The sequence below is a fragment of the Neofelis nebulosa genome, chromosome 9, assembly GCF_028018385.1.
Source record: "Neofelis nebulosa isolate mNeoNeb1 chromosome 9, mNeoNeb1.pri, whole genome shotgun sequence".
Taxonomy (NCBI): Eukaryota; Metazoa; Chordata; class Mammalia; order Carnivora; family Felidae; genus Neofelis; species Neofelis nebulosa.
The window spans coordinates 39,045,872-39,062,788 of record NC_080790.1 but is presented as its reverse complement, the minus strand read 5'-3'; the positions used below and the strand labels follow the sequence as shown (position 1 = coordinate 39,062,788).

The 16,917-nt window shown below is 47.0% G+C and overlaps 1 protein-coding gene across 1 annotated transcript; it reads right to left on the bottom strand.

Annotated features, from left to right (window-relative positions):
* Window positions 1–558: 558 nt before the first annotated feature.
* On the bottom strand, window positions 559–6,551 carry FOXI3 (forkhead box I3). Its single transcript, XM_058683377.1, has 2 exons — window positions 5,703–6,551; window positions 559–3,094 (listed from the first exon to the last, which is right to left on the bottom strand). The coding sequence occupies exons 1-2, from the start codon at window positions 6,430–6,432 to the stop codon at window positions 2,475–2,477; spliced, it is 1,350 nt and encodes a 449-aa protein (XP_058539360.1). The 5' UTR covers window positions 6,433–6,551; the 3' UTR covers window positions 559–2,474.
* Window positions 6,552–16,917: the final 10,366 nt, after the last annotated feature.

Genomic DNA, 16,917 nt, shown 5'->3' with positions numbered 1-16,917 from the left:
AGGGAGGCTGCTAAATACCCTGTGATGCACAAGGCAACCTCTACAATGAATTACCCAACCTTAAATAGCGGTAGTGCTGAGGCCGAGAAACCCTAGTCTAGAAACCTCGTTTTCCTGGTTTCTTCTAGATGGGGGCCCAGTCTCAATAGTTTCCTATTTCCTTGGCAGTGTGCAGTGATGGGCTGCCTGTGGCCCCATTGAGGGCCACCACACCCAGGTGTGCGGAGGCCACCTGAGGACTACTGCCAGCTGGTGAGACCTCACAGCACCATTTCATTCTGGAACAGAAGGTGTCTGGTACACTTAGGTTGGTTGATCTAAGACAGAACTGTTACTCTGTTAAAATCAATAAAATGCTCACATGCCTATAGACCATCCCCAAGAGTAACTGTTTTCTTCCAGCCTTTCAGACATGGGCAGGTGGGACCAATCCAACGGGAACATCATTTGCTTTTGCTCTCAACAAAGTCCCTGTAGTGGCTTCAGTGTCATGCCCCTTACATCTCTATTCCTTTAGGACAAAGACGCTGAAGACAGAAAAACAGGAATGCGTAAAGGTGGCCAGAAATCATCCCACTTAAGAGTTTATTTCATGTGATTCTCAGCATGCAGTGTACTTTCTTGGGAAAAAAAAATTTTTTTTTGTCCCAGTTCACATTATAAATTAATTTACAAATATAGAACTGTGTTAGAAATAATATTTATAAAAGTCCCTATGATTTTTCACATAGAAAAATATCCACAGAAACGGTTTTTTTGTACACACAATCTGGGGGGTAGGTAGTCTCTTTGGTTGTCTTTGTCCATAATATTTAAAAAGTAACGGTGATGTTATTTATACCTCGATAAAACTTTAAAAAATAGTTTTCTGTATTGTGTATTTCAAAATAAAAATTTAAAAGTAACGCTGTGAGTCTTAAAAAAGAATACACAGGGAAAAGTTAAAAATTTTTTACAATGTACTTACTTGCGTTCCGTTTTCTAAAAAAAAGTAAATCCCCAAACCAGCAACTCTCCTATCAAAGATCCAACAACAGGGAACAAAGGCAACTCAGGACATTATCAGCTGTTCCAATGAAATCAACAATTATCTACATTTTAATTAGCACTTTTTGGGTGAGTTCAAAAGGTGGCTAAGGATCTGCCAAGGACCAGACACTCAGCTGGGCACTGGGAGGGTGACCATAAAAACTATTCAAATACAGGTACCTCTTGAGAAGTAAAAGGGAGTGCTAAAAAATAAATTATATTAAAAAATTTTAACAGACGGTTTATTAAGAAACTATAAAAAAATTCCATTTCAAAACTATTTTTTAATAACATTCTAATATTGTCTTAAAAAAATGAAAGATCTAGGACACACGCTAAAAGGGACAGGACACCAAGTTAACTAGGACAATGGTCACCCTGGGCATATGGCAGCAGAAGGCAGAGGGAGGTGTCTGTCCTTGTTGCTCAGGAGAACATCTGAAATGGTCACTTATTTCAATCTTTGGTCAAATGAGATGTGGCTCATTCCCACCCCCTGCACACTGTGTCTGCCTACGGATAACGGCACCTTTTGTTTCTCAGGACCAGAACAAATCTACCAGCACCAGCTCTGGAGCCAGACTGCCCAGACCTGATCCTGGCTCCTCGGCTTCTGTGTGACCTCTTGGGAGATGCACCGGCCTCATATAGAGAGCACAGGGACAGTAATAATACTGATCTCCCAAGGCTGCTGTGGGATCACACGTCGAGTGTGTCTGAAACGGCACTCCGCACAGAGCTTGCCTGGGCAGTTCTACTGCTGTTAGTATCCACCGGGTCCCAGAAGCGGAGCCTCAGCAGAGGTGATTTGTGAGCTGGATGTAGCTCGGAGGATTTGTGGTGTTTCCTGGTACAGTATTTTAAGAACTTTAACTGGTGGCAAAGAAGGCAAATGGAGGTTTTCTAAAAAAAAAAAAAAAAAAAAAAAATCCAGACACCTGACTTTTCCAGAAAAATCAAGATGCTGCCAGACAGGAAAGAACTAGCTGCCCACAGCGGCCTTCAGCTGGTCAGTCGCGACCGCTCCCCACTGCTGCAGTTACCAACCCCGACCTTTTTTCCTACACAAGACACTTCATTCTTTTGTTTCTTAGCTGCCCCGTGGGCACATCTGAGCTTGTAACCCTGATATACAGCGATGAGCAAAACAGACGCGGTCCAGGCCCTCGCAGGGCTCGCAGGTACTGGCCCAGAACAGAGGTGGCTTTCTCTCCAGGGAGGCCCTTCTCCAGAAGAAACCTGTGAAAGCTTGCTGGGCTGTAGAAAGAGTCATCTACGACTCCCGTGCGCCTCCAGATGTGGCCAGTGGGCCCACGGGATCACCCGGGGCTCCAGGGAGATGCAGAGCCTCCCTTCCTGCCCCAAGACCTATTGCCTGGGAAATCTGCATTTCACAAGATCTCAGGTGCGCATATTCAAGTCTGAGAAGCTGAGGCTGGCGAGTCCTATACCTCGGAGCCCTCGCGGGGGTAGATGAGGCTGTTGACCATGCTGAAGTTGTAGAAAGGGCTGCTGAAGGGGCTGCTTTGCCCCCCGCTGGAGCCGGCAGGGAAAGGGCTGCAGTAGGAAGGCCTCTGGCTGCCGCTGCTGGCGCCGGAGCTCAGCGGCAAGGTGTCCGGCGCGGCTTCCGAGACCGAGCTGGGGGGGAAGGCGCTGCTGGAGGGCAGCTGGGCCCCCTGGATCCCCAGGTGGCGGCCGCCAGGGAGCGCCCGCTGGGTGCCCCCACTGCCGCTGACACTCAAGGTGCTGAGGCTGCTGAAGAAGGTGTTGAGGCAGGGGGTGGAGGTGAGCAGGGAGCCTCCCGGGGACGAGGCGGTACTCTTGGTGCCCTCGGGAGGCTCTGGGGACTGGGACGGCCTTAGCAAAGCCGTCGGGCTGTCTCCTTCCGGCTTCGCGGCCACTCCCGACCCCAATCCTGAGGAGAGCCCGTCTTCCGACTTTGTGGTCCCTGGGGCCGCCGCGGAGGAGCTGCTGGCTTCGGCGCGGCGCTTCCGCTTCCGACGGAAGTTCCCGTTGTCAAACATTTTCTCACAGTTTGGATCGAGGGTCCAGTAATTCCCCTTCCCTACGGGGTGGAGAAAGAAACCCAGGTCAGAGAAGGACCCAGTCCGTGCCCTCGAATTATTCAGCCTCAGTCCCGGAGGGAGGACGGGCTCTCATGAAACCCTGACAAACATGCTCAGTCCCCTCTACTGGTTACATTTATCCTTCCGGGGGAGGTTTTATTCTTCACCTCCAAGGAGAAATCTTGAACCCAGATGTTCTGGCCACTTCCACTCTCTCCTGGCAGTACCTGCTACTTAAAATCGCGAGACCTAATTCAAGACCAAGACATTTTTAATGCCCCAACACCTCCCCCTCCAGACTCATGGCGTGCGCCCTTGCAAAATCCTGGTGCTACTTAAACGTGAGCCTACATTTCTAGATTTATAAAAGCAGGCATGAGATTAATACCCATTTTACAGATTGGCCGTGAGGGTTCTGGTACCTGTTATTATTATTTGCTCAAAGGGTACAATATTTGTCCCTTAAAACAAAATCACTCCACCGGAAAAAGGCAACCTCAAATACCACAGTCATTTGTCTTGCCAAACAAAAATCACAAAAGTTATTTACTGGGTAGTCAGTTGTTTTCACACCACCTTGGACAACTTGTGTTCAGGGGACAAGGGAGCTCCTGGAATCTACATCCCTCCCTCCCTCCCCTTCAACAGGAGGTGCCCCAGGTCTCTTCCCAGCTTTTCCTCCACCGGCAAATCTCAGACCAGAGCCCCATTTAGTGCATGTGGTGCTAGCCTTCTGCTTAGAAAATCCCCCTCACTATCTAGCATAATCGAGGGAAAAAAGATCCACCCTCTTGGAGGATTTTCTCTCTCAACAGCTTTTATCACTTCTGGTAAACAGAATCTTTGGCATTTGAAAAGTACTGGTAAGCACTTGTCTTGTAGAGTGCTTTACACGGGCAACTTCAGTTGCTCCTCTCAGCTCTGTGGAAACAGGCCATGTTGGTTAGTAACCTGCTGTGTTCCCAGTTAGCAATGGTAGAGCTGGGCTTTAAGCAGGCTGCTTCTAGACTCCACATTCTTACCTAAACACTGTGTTAGGTTGCCTGCGTGAACTAGCACTTATTCCTCCAAACCCAGGATCTTCAGTAACACATTTTTTGCAAATAGTTGCAAAAAAATTTTTCTTTATTCATACAACTGCCATCTGAATACCAGCACCTGTACCTATCAGGATATTTATATCGTGTCCCTTAGTACCAAGTGCTTTGACAAGATACTAGCTAAAGACGCTAACTTTTTAGACAGTCCAGAAGAATATACATGACCATTAACATGATAATCTCAGGTGCCTTAGGGGCCAAATAGGGAAGGTATCTAGAAGATACCTTCTAGAACTGTATGCCCTGTCCAATACAGTAACCACTTGCCACACATGGCTGTCGGGCACCTGAAAAGTGGCTGGCTAGGCCAGAGTGCCCTGCAGAATCAAGCACACACAGGATTCTGAAGACGTAATATCAAACAAAAAGCATAAAGTATCTCACTAATAGCTTTTATATTCGCTGTTGAAACAATATTTTGGGTTACTTAAAAATAATTCCACCGGCTTCTTTTTACCTTTTTAACGTGGCTGCTAGAAAATTTGCATTCACACATGGTTTGTACCGTATTTCTCTTGGAAAGCACCGCTCTCGAGTGCTTTCAAGGTGCGAACGCTCCAGAGCATTTACACAAAATCCTGCATCTCTTTTTCCTATCACGCCTCTGTCCCCACCTCCTCTGTCCCCAGCTCCTTCTGAAAACCTCAAGTAGAATCCTGTTTTCTCGGTTTTTTTTTTGAGCTTTTCTTCGGCCTCCACTGCTCCGGTAGAGGAAAACCACTCACAGCGCTCCACTGTAACCCAGCCCTCCTCACCCGGGGGGCGGGGGGCTCGGATCAGGAATGCAGCACACTTGGGGTTTTCATTTTTACATTTCTAAATAGTGAAGGCACCAAACCACACTCTGTAGGACCCAGCTTTAGTTCTCGGATTCCTCTATTCCCTGTCCCCTGATGCCTGTGCCACGACTTCAGTCGTCTCTCTCAAGGCGGGCGCCTACTTCACGAAGGACACAGAGAGGACCCTGGTGCAGAAGGACGTGTCTCCAGGGGCAGCTGGGACGGCCGGCTGTTGCTCGGTCTCTCACTACCTATTCCGTGAAATGTGCCGGGGCTCTCAGCTCTCCTGAATCCCTTTATAGTCGTCCCTTATCCGAGAGCCCACGCGTGTTCCTATTCCTAATCTACCTGTACCTTGGTCCCTCCCTTCCACTGGCACCCAGGGGTGGCTTCCCGTTTGAGGATACTGGCTTTTTTCGTTTTTCTCTAACCCGCCAGCCTCTGCGCGTGTGTGTGGTGGGTGTGAGTGGGTGCAAGGGGCGAGCCCCCCACCACCGGGCCCCCGCGCTCGTGGGTCCTCTGATAGTTCTCTTTGTCCTCCGGTTTACCCCCACCCCAGCCAGACGAGGTTCGGGGTTCGGGCGGTTGTTCCGTCCGCTCTGGCTCCCAGTCCCAGTTAGGAAGAGAAGACTCCGCATGGAGCTCCATCCAAGTCGGCCCCTGCCCGGGCGCCGCCTCGCCGCCTCCCCGCCCTCCCGGCCGGGGAAGCACCTGTCCGGCGCCCTCACCTGGGTCGTCCTCGTCGCGGGGCACCTTCTTGAAGCAGTCGTTGAGCGACAGGTTGTGGCGGATGGAGTTCTGCCAGCCGGCCTTGCTGCGCTGGTAGAAGGGGAAGCTGTCGGCCACGAACTGGTAGATGTGGCTGAGCGTGAGCTTGCGCTCGGGCGCGCTCTGGATGGCCATGGCGATGAGCGCCGAGTACGAGTAGGGCGGCCGCACCATCTTCATCAGGTCCTCGCGGCTGGCCATGGACAGCCAGCCCAGCTCGCCGGGCGCGGCGGGCCCCGCGGGCGAGGCGGGCGCGGCGGGCGCGGGCTGCGCGAAGGCCCGCTGCGCGCAGCCGAAGGTGCCGGCGGCGGGGGGCGGCTGCAGGAAGGGCCCGGCCGCGCCCCCGGGGGGCGGCGGCGGCGGCGGCGGCGGCGGGGCGCCCAGGTACGCGGCGGCGGCGGCGGCGGCGGCTGCGGGCGGGCCGCCCACGCCCGGCCCGTTGAGCCACAGGTAGGGGTTGGCGGCGGCGGCGGGCGGCGCGGCGTAGTCGGCCAGCCCGTAGGGCGCCCTGGAGGCCGGCGGGGCGCCCGGGGCGGCGGCGGCGGCGGCGGGCGGGGGCAGGCCGGGCTGCGAGTACACGCCGAAGTTGTCGCCGCAGTAGAGGGCCATGTCGGCGGCCGTCGGCGGGTGCGGCGCGGCGGCGGCGGCGAGGGGCGAGCGGGGCTGGTGTCGCCGCTCGGGCGAGAGCATCCCTTTGCGGGAACCTCCCTGCGGCCCCGCCTCGGCCCTCGCTGGGCGACTGGTGCCGGGGCGGGGGTCGGCGGAGGCGCGCGGAGCGCCCGCGAGCCGGCTTCTTATAACCGTCTGCGGCGCGGCTCCTCCCGGGCCGGCCCGGGGCTGGGCGGCGGCCCGCGGGCCCGGACTCTCCACGCCCCCGCCACGCCCCACCTGCCCGCGCATCCCGGCGGAGCGCGCCCGAGCCCTCGCGCCGCGCGCCCCGCCCACCCCGCCCCTGGAGCCCCTCCTCGGCGGGCCCGGGAGCCCGGGAGCCCGGGGGAGGCTGGCGCAGGCCCGCGCCTCCAGGTTGAGGGCGAAAAGCGCCCCACTGCCAGCCGACGTGTTCTTAGCACAGGGGTGGAATAAAAGGACGAATGTGGAAACCAGGAGAAGGTAACCCAAACAGTACAGCAGTTTTCTAAAAAGTGCCCAAGATGAGTTTGGGTGGCCACTCAGACCACCTGCTTAGCCCCCTTTGGTTTTCTACCTCGAGCTTCTGCACCCTTTGTGATTGAGTTACAGGATTCACGGCCGGTCTCAACCGATCGGCTTCCAGTCGAAAAGAATAGACGCGATTTACAACTCTTTGGGGGCTTACGGTAGATTTTAGTAACGGGCATCCTTGGAGTGTCCCCATCTCCTAGGGGATTCTGTGATGGGAGGGACTGAAATTGGTTTTTAATTCTTCTAACCATGTCTCTAAACACATAACTATATGTCGTTCACATTCGGGAAGTATTTGTTCATTTTAAGTCCGGTTTGTGCAGTCCTTTGGTGCGATTTGTTTTCTTCAAAAACAGAAGGGTGTATGTTTTCAGAGACATTTAAATAAGTGGGTTCGGAATTAGCATTTTAAAGCCAACTGTAATTTAAACTGTGCAAGAAGCGCTCATTTACAAAAACGGTCTTAACGAATTATGGTATAGGACTTGCTTTCTACTTCTGTAAGTTTTGAAATGTGGTTCCTGCCCGGGTAAAAAAACAAAAACAAAAAACAAACAAACAAGCAAAACAAGTAAGATACTGTGGCAACCCCACATGTCACACAATCATTAGTTATTGGCTCCGAACAACAATAAGAAAACTGTTTTTTTTACAATTAAAATCATTCCTAAATATGTTCTTACTAGGTAGGCAGTGACAAGTCTGAGATTCGCATTTAAGGGAGAGGGGTGGGGGGAAGTTTTTTGTTTGCCAATTGCAGACTGACAGTTCAGAATATTTAATAGTTTGGAAATCCACCCCCCTCTACTCCACTCTTATTTTCATGATATAAAGTTAGTTATGTACTTTACAGAACGTTATCATCATCTGTTATCTCATTTCTTAAAAACTGATATCCAGAGATACTTAACTAGTAAATTTAATACCTAAAATGCAAAACACAGTTCCAAGTAACTATTTTATTCATCTTTTCTGGACTCAGAAAAGAATTATTCTGACCTCTAAATTCAGCACACTGTTTCTTTTACTCTCTTGGCAAATGCTATAGAATGGAATAGTGTTTGTTTAATTGTATTTTGATTTAAGGATCTAAATTTGATCTAAATTTTTCTTAGAGAAGAACAACGTGTGTGTGTGTGTTTTCTCCTTTCCCAATAGTACAAAACAAAGTTGTTTTATTTCTTTTGGGATGTTAATAAAGATGACAACTATAACCCAGGAAATTTTAAGGCAATTTTTAATAAGTTATAATGCCCCCATTTAATATTTGTTCTTAAGTTTAAAGATCTAAAAAAAGGGAGAGAGAGAGAGAGAGAGAGAGAGAGACAGGAAGTCCAAAAGAAAATCTAGAAACTGAGATGACAGTAAATTAGAAAACATTTGTAACCATCTCCCCTTTAGTAATTGATGTCCTTAAGGCTATCATACCCTCCCTTATTTTTTAACAAATTGCTTATGTGTACAGACTTTGCAGTTTTGCAGAGCTGTTGTTGTTGTTGTTCTTGTTGTTTTAGTCTAATTCTTAACCCAATAGCTCCAAATTATTTCTGAGTAAGAGGCCATGATTGCAAATTATCATCTCTTGCTTTGATGAAAGGTTCTGCCTACCAGAGATTTTGTTCCTTAATTATGCATTATCTTTTGCGGACTTTAGTTTTACCTAAAAATGACAGAGCCACCTAGTGGTTCTTTGCCTGTGTTACAGCATACATCTAGGCAGGGATGTATACCCCCTCTAGGGATTTGGAAGTTTTACTTTTCTATCCGTTTTCAATCACATCTTAGTTAGATAAGGTTAAAACTATTATTGGTCATGGCCTGGGGTTTTTTAATGTCAAAGTTAAAATAATTTTTAATTCCTATTTTTAAAAATTAAAATGTAAAAGCATGTGGGTGCACTCAAAAACAGGATAAAAAATGTACTTAAAATGCAAGCACCCAATAATAACATTTTGTCAGATCGCTTTTTCACAAAAAAGATGTCATCAAGGCAATTGATTAATGCTTCCATGCCAATGTAAAACGGTGAGGCTGTTACATGTTTTCATCACTGGAAAATAAAACATTTGGGGAAAATACGATAAAAAGTAAATAAACTCTGGTGCCAGTGGAGATGAAAAATGAACCAGAGGAGGTGAGAAAAGAACTCCAGAAAACTTAGATTGTAATTGGAGAGTACAGTTTGGGGAATCATGGACGGAAGATAACCACCAAAATATAGAAGGCTAATTAGTGCATTTGTTGTTTCCATGAGGAGAGGATAGATTAAGATGTTGCACCAACTAGACCTGGACCCGCCGCCTCATTTTTTATTTACTGTCATGTTTTTCCAACTTCGACCCCTTAATCGGTTCCAGTTTTAGAGCTGGTAGTATCGTTAGTTGGGGGGCACACCAAGGAGCCTGTCCTGTCCTCTCCAGTCCATACCTCAAAGGCTGGGACCTACAGATGGAAACAGAACTCAGAGGGACCACGCATTTGCTCCTTTAGCGAATATTTAGGGCTCTACTTACTGACTGTAAGCATTAGTGGAAAACTGAGGCAGCTCTTTCCCCTCCAGGAGGACAAGCCTTCCACCAACTTGAGGTATGTCTTCTGTTCCAAGAATATTTTTCTCTTATAAGCCCTTTAAGTTGACCTTGGCCAGATTGCCCCTGCCAGTCACCCCACTCAGCCACCTGGGAGTCACGGAAGACTGGAGTGAACTGCAAATATGGAGTGGGGCAAAAATCCAACCCGGGGAGGTTCAGAAGCAAGGGCGTGACCCAGGGACCACCCAGCCACCTGCCGGCTGACCCCCAAAGTTCGAGCCCCTCTTCCTCAAACATTAGGCATGACGAGTGTAACAAAAAGGATGACTCCTAAGGACTCTAGAAACCTGAAACATCTGAAGATACCACAGAAGTTCCGTGTACTTAATGAAGAAAAAGAAGAGAAAGACTACGGGCCGAAACAGTGGTGCTCCCACAATTCCTTTGAACAAAGTTGTTCATAATCCTCTGCTTGAGCCCTACACCTCTTCCCCACCGCCTCACTCTCCCCTCCGCAGTTCTCTGGAATGCTTCCTGGCCTCTGGCTCTCCCTGATTAGCCCCATTCTTGGGCTTCCTCCGCTCACTTCTCAGACTCCTGCTTCTGCTCCAGACCAGGCGCCCAGGGTGCCTCCAGCGGTCCTAGGACAGCTTGCCTGGCAGAGCCTGCCTGCACTGAATGCATCTCCCAGGATCCTCCCAAAGTGTCCTGAGGCCATCTCAGCTGAAGGCTGCACTTCCCTCCACTCTTCCGTCCTCGTCCTCGGGGCAAGAAGACCCTCAAGCCCTGCCCTCCCACTGGGTGGTGCCAGCATCTGCCTGGGTGGCTCATCCAGCCCCCTGGCCCCTCATTCCCAGTAACCAACTCCTCCTCTCCATTTCAGTCACCCACTATACTGGATGTTCTGGATGGAGGATGGGGACTGGGTCTCTTCTCGCTCCCTTTTTTTTTTTAGCACTAACAATTAAGGAATGTGTGTCAAATACCTAACGCATTTAATTCTTCCAGTAGTCCTGTGAGATAAGAACTGTTAGTCCATACTTCACGAATGAAGCAACGGAGAGAAAGGTTAAGTGATTTAACTGTGGTGTCCCAACTTCTAAGCGGGGAGCCAGGATTCAAACAGTGCGGCTGAGGAGCCCGTGCTAATAGCACTCAGCTTTAACTGCCTCCTGCATTATTTCCTTAGCGCCTAGGCCAGTGCCTGACATTAGTAGGTGCTCAATTATTGTTTGTCGCTTGAATAAATTAAAAAGTTAAAAAGAGGGGAGCCCCGGTGGCTCAGCCAGTTAAGCATCCGGCTCTTGATTTCGGCTCAGGTCATGATCTCACAGTTCTTCAGATGGGGCCCTGAGTCGGGCTTTGTGCCGACAACGCTGAGCCTGCTTGGGATCCTCTCTCTCCACCCCTTCCCTGGGGGCTCTCTCTCTCTCTCTCAAAGTAAATAAATAAACTTAAAAAAAAAGTTAAGAAGCATTAAATGGTATAGCCTCTATGCCATTAAACGGTGCGACCTCTTTCCCTCTCTTTACGTAGTCTCTCTCACCAAAGGCAACCACTTGCCCTCAGTTTCTTATGCTCTCCTCCAGAAAATGTTTTGAAATACTCACCAGCACAGCTCTATATGTATTTAAGTATGTACAAAAATGGAATCCGTGTTGTTCACATGGCTCTGCACCTTATACTTGCATTAACACGTTCTGGAGAACTTTCGAAAACAGCCCGTATGTCCAAAAATCTACCTCATTTTGTTCACCTGGTGTTCCCTTTTTCATAGGATATTCAGTGGGGACCACTCCAGTATGGCTGTATGGGTGGTTTCTAGCCAGTGTCTGTTCTGATTCGTTGGTGCCCCTCCATACCTGGTGGGCAATATTTTGAGTTTAACTTTTTTTTTTTTTTTTTGATGAATCTCTGGATTATTTCCTTTTTAATTTTTTTTTTTTTTTTTTTTTTTACGATTTTCATTTTATTTTTTTTAAGGAAGCTCTACACCAATGTGGGGCTTGAACTCAACCCCGAGAGCAAGAGTTATATGCTGTACTGACTGAGCCAGCCAGGCATCCCAGAATTATTTCCTTTTTATTTATTTTTACTTTTTTTTAAATGTTTATTTGTCTTGAGAGAGAGAAAAAGCATGAGTGGGGGAGGGGCAGAGAGAGGGAAAGAGAAAGAATCCCAAGCAGGTTCCATGCCCAGCGTGGAGCCCAACTCGGGGCTTGATCCTGTGAACTTTGAAATCATGACCTGAGCCAAGATTAAGAGTCAGACACTTAATGACTGAGCCACCCGGGCGCCCCAGGATTATTCCCTTTTTTAAAAAAAATATGGCTAGGGGCGCCTGGGTGGCGCAGTCGGTTAAGCGTCCGACTTCAGCCAGGTCACGATCTCGCGGTCTGTGAGTTCGAGCCCCGCGTCAGGCTCTGGGCTGATGGCTCGGAGCCTGGAGCCTGTTTCCAATTCTGTGTGTCTCCCTCTCTCTCTGCCCCTTCCCCGTTCATGCTCTGTCTCTCTCTGTCCCAAAAATAAATTAAAAACGTTGAAAAAAAAAAAAAATATGGCTGAATTTATTTGTGATAGTAAATTCCTAGCTGGGATTCGGTGGGTCAAAGAACCTGTACCTTTATAATTTTTAATTTTTTAATTTTTTTTTTAGAACACGTACCTTTAAATGTTTGATTCCAACAGATTGCTCTGCCAGAAGGTCCTGCAGTTCATACCACCGGCAGGTTCCCCATGGATGCCTATTTCCTCTCACCTTTACTGACCCTGGATTCGTTCAGGTCTTTTTATTTTTGCCGATCTTAAAAGCACAGAGAGGCATATCTTGAAAATGTTTTGGTCTGTTTTTCCTTATGAATGAATTTACCTGGTCATAGGTCATTTTAATTTCTTTTTTTATGAACTGCCTGTTCTGATTTTTTGCCCATGTTTCTATTTGTGTGTCTCTAACAACAACAACAACAACAACAACAACAACAAAAGGTGTGTCTGAGCTTCTTGCAATTAAAAAACATTAACTTTTTTACTCCTGGGTGTTGCAAATCTTGGTTTCTCTGTTAAAACTGTCTCTTTTCTTGGAATCTGTGATAACACACTGTCCTGGTTTTCTTTCTTTCTCTCCTGCATCTACCGAAAGGATGTCTGTTTCTCATCTTTCATTCTTTGCATATTGTTTCTTGTTCCCTCAGGTTCCTAACCTTGGTCTTCTTCTTTTCCTCTACATATTCTTCATGGGTTGCCACATCTACTCCCGTGGCTTTAATCATTGGAGTGGGCCTGGTTTGTTGTAGTTATTATTGGCTGTTTAGCAACGCTATAAAGAAACACTCTCTCATTACTCCCAGTTTTTGAGGTTTGCATGGGATGGGCTGGGGACTCAAACTTGGTCCTTGCCCATGTTACTTGTCCCTACACAAGTGATTTGTTTCAGGTGAGTGAGTGAGTGATTTGAGGTAGGTCATTTAAGATCTTTCTCAGGACTGGGGCTCCTGGGTGGCTCAGTCAGTTAGGCATCCGACTTCAGCTCGGGTCATGATCTCGCGGTCTGAGTTCGAGCCCCGCATCGGGCTCTGTGCTGACAACTCAGAGCCTGGAGCCTGTTTCAGATTCTGTGTCTCCCTCTCTCTCTGACCCTCCCCCGTTCATGCTCTGTCTCTCTCTGTCTCAAAAATAAATAAACGTTAAAAAAAAAAAAAAAAGATCTTTCTCAGGACTTCTGCTGGGATTGTCAGGAAGAAGTTCCTTTCTTCACACGGATTGGTTCCTGTACAGAGGTTGTAATGCTAAAATGGCCATCTTTGGTACCATAAGGGAGAGAGCCTGCCTGAGAATGCAGGTGACACCAAGTAAAACTGAGTGACAGAAATGAAGACACATTCCGGATGCAAGATTTGAATCCCTTGATCCAACATCCTTCTTCGTCCCCTTGGTTTCATTAGCCAACAAATTTCCTTTTTGATTCAATAAGTTAGGATGCTGTTATAGGCTGAATTGTGTTCCCCCAACATTAACATGTCAATGTTCTAACCCCTGGTACCTCAAAATGTGACTATTTTTTAATGTTGATTTATTTGTTAAGTTTATTTATTTATTTTGAGGGAGAGGGGTGGGGAGGAGAAGCAGAGACAGAGAGAAAGAGAGAGAATCCCAAGCAGGCTCTGCATTGTCAGTGTGGAGCCTGACATGGGGCTTGAACTCACAAACTGTGAGATGGTGACTTGGGCTGAAATCAAGAGTCGGATGCTTAATTGCCTGAGTCACCCAGGCACCCCATATTTACTTATTTTTGAGAGAGAGGGAGACAGAGAATCCCAAGGAGACTCAGCACTGTCAGCGTGGAGTCTGACATGGGGCTGAAACTCATGAACCGTGTGAGACCATGACCTGAACTGAAATCAAGAGTTGGACATTTAACCGACTAAGTTACCCAGGTGCCCCAGAATGTGACTGTTTGGAGACAGGGTCTTTAAAGAGGTAATTAAGGTAAAAATAGGTAATTAAGGCAGGTCTTAATTTGATATGATTGGTGTCTGTATAGAAGAGGGGAATTTAGGGCACAGACATGTACACATAGAGGGAAGACCATGTGAAGACACCAGAAGAAAACGGCCATCTGCAAGCCATGAGGAGGGGCCCTCAGAGGAAACCAACCCTGCCAATACCTTCATTTTAGACTTCTAACCTCCAGAACTATGAGGAAATAAGTTTCTGGAATTTAAGCCGCTCAGTCTGTAATACTTTGTTTTGGCGGCCCTAGCAAGATAATACAGGTGAGTGTTTATCCCTTTGAAATGTAAGTGCTGGGGCGCCTGGGTCGTTCAGTCGGTCAAGCATCTGACTCTTGATTTCAGCTCAGGTCATGAGCTCACAGTTCGTGAGTTCGAGCCCCGCATCGGGCTCCACACTGGCAGTGCAGAACCTGCTTGGGATTCTCTCTCTCCCTCTCTCTCTGCCCCTCCCACATGTGCTCTCTCTCTCTCTCAAAATAAGTAAACAAGAAAGAAAGAAAGAAAGAAAGAAAGAAAGAAAGAAAGAAAGAAAGAAAGAAAGAAAGAAAGAAAGAAAGAAAGAAAAAGGAAGGAAGGAAGGAAGGAAGGAAGGAAGGAAGGAAGGAAGGAAGGAAGGAAGGAAGGGCGAGCGAAGGAGAGAAGGAAAGAAAGGAAGAAAAGTGCTGGTGACTTCCAGTCCTAATTTCTCACGCGAGCTCCTGGCCCACTGATCAACTCCTACTGGACCTTCCTCTTCATTGTTTTGTAAGTTGCCTCAAATCCAGCGAGTCTAAGCAAGTAATCTTGATCCTCGTAAAACCTACATCTCCTTCTGTATTTCACACCCCTGTGAAACCCTCTCCCCAACTGAGCCAGTTATCTAAGCCAGAAACCAGAAGCTCTTCTATTTCGTTGACCAAGTCATGCCATGGTCACTCTTCACTCTCTCTGTCCTACTGGCAACACCGAGCATTAAACCACCATTACCCCCTCCCCTGGATTATTGCCATCGGCCCCTCTTGTCACCTCCCAATCCTCCCTCCACACCACCTTCTTAATGATGTTTTTTAAATGGCAAATCCGATCACAACACTCCCCTGCTCTCAAGTCTTTAGTGGCTCCTGCTGCTCTTAGGATAAAGTCCAAACTGCATAGCGTGGCATACGTGATCCCAGGAGAAGGAGCTCATGTCGTTAGCCAGTCTGTCTCCCTTGTCTCCCCTCCATGCTCGCTCTGATTCTCTTCTAAAGCTCAGTGTTTCCCCAAATCCAGTCATTCTGGTATCCTCTTCGTGATTCTCTGTATCATATATGCTTTCTTCCTTAACATTTTTCTCTTAAATTGATGCAGTTTTTAAAATTAAATTCCATTAGGGGAGGTCGGTGGGGAGATGGGTAAAATAGGCAATGGGGACTAAGGAGCGCACTTGTCGTGAAGAGCACTGGGTCATGTATGGAAGTGTGGAATCACTATATTGCCCACCTGAAACTAACAACACTGGACGTTAACTGTGCTGGAGTTAAAATAAAAATAAATAAGTAAATAAATAAAGTAATTAAATTAAATTCCGTTATTTGGAAAGGCAAACATATGGCACTACTGTAAATATTATACTGTAAATTTAATATTATACACACACACGGATAGAATCTCTGCCATATGTAGAAGGTAAATGGTTTAAATGGATCATTGATATTGCTGATAAAACTGGTTCCTTAAAAAATGTTGATAAATTTCAAGAAAGTTTTAAAATAAAAACGTAAATAATGTAGGGGCACCTGGCTGCCTCAGTAGGAAGAATATGCAACTCGATCTTGAGGTTGTGAGTTTGAGCCTCATGTTTGGTGTAAAGATTACTAAAAAGCAAATTAAAAAAAAAAATATATATATATATATATAATTATATATATATATATATATAATGTAATACAAGTAAGGGTAAACTTAATTATTAACAAAGACCCAAATCTGAAAATAAATTCCTCAATAAGAACAACACTGCTTATAATGTTTAGTAACAAAGGGATGTTCAGTTTAATAATGCTTATTTTATTTTTAAATGTTTATTTAATTTAGAGAGAGAGAACATGTAAGTGGGTGAGGGGCAGAGAGAGAGAGGGAGGCAGAGAATCCCAAGCAGGCTCCAGCCTCTGAGTTGTCAGTGCAGAACATGATGTGGGGCTCAGACCAACGATCCGTGAGATCATGACCTGAGCTAAAGTCAGAATCTTAACCAATTAAGCTGCCAGGTGCCCCAATGGTACTTATTTTAAAATTAAGGTTAAGACAAACTTCCACATTAGTAGTAAAAAATTTTTTTTGTTTTTTGAACCTTTTTTAACCAACATAAAGACTTGCAGTTTACAGGGGCACCTGGGTGGCTCAGTCGGTTAAGTGTCCAACTTCAGCTCAGGTCATGATCTCGTGGTTCGTGATTCGAGCCCCACATCGGGCTCCATACTGACAGCTTGGAGCCTGGAGCCTGCTTTGGATTCTGTGTCTCCTTCTCTCTGCCCCTCCCCTGCTTGCACTCTGTCTCTCTCTTTCAAAAATAAATAAACATTTTTTAAAAATTAAAAAAAAAATTAAAGCATTGCCGCTTACCTGTGTTTACATGGGAATGGAAAAGGATATTAATTTGCCCCATTTGATAGGTTTGGCTAACTTTTATTTTAAAATGTTGGATTCATAGGGTGCCCGGGTGGCTTGGTCAGTTAAGCGTCCGACTTCGGCTCGGGTCATGATCTCACGGTCCGTGAGTCTGAGCCCCGCATCAGGCTCTGTGCTGACAGCTCAGAGCCTGGAACCTGTTTCAGATTCTGTTTCTCCCTCTGTCTCTGCCCCTCCCCTGTTCATGCTCTGTCTCTCTCTGTCTCAAAAATAAATAAACGTTAAAAAAAATTTTTTTTTTAAATGTTTGATTCAGGAAACCATCTGAGGTACTCCTTGGGATCTATTGTAAATTTGTGAAGACATAATCCATGATGATATCC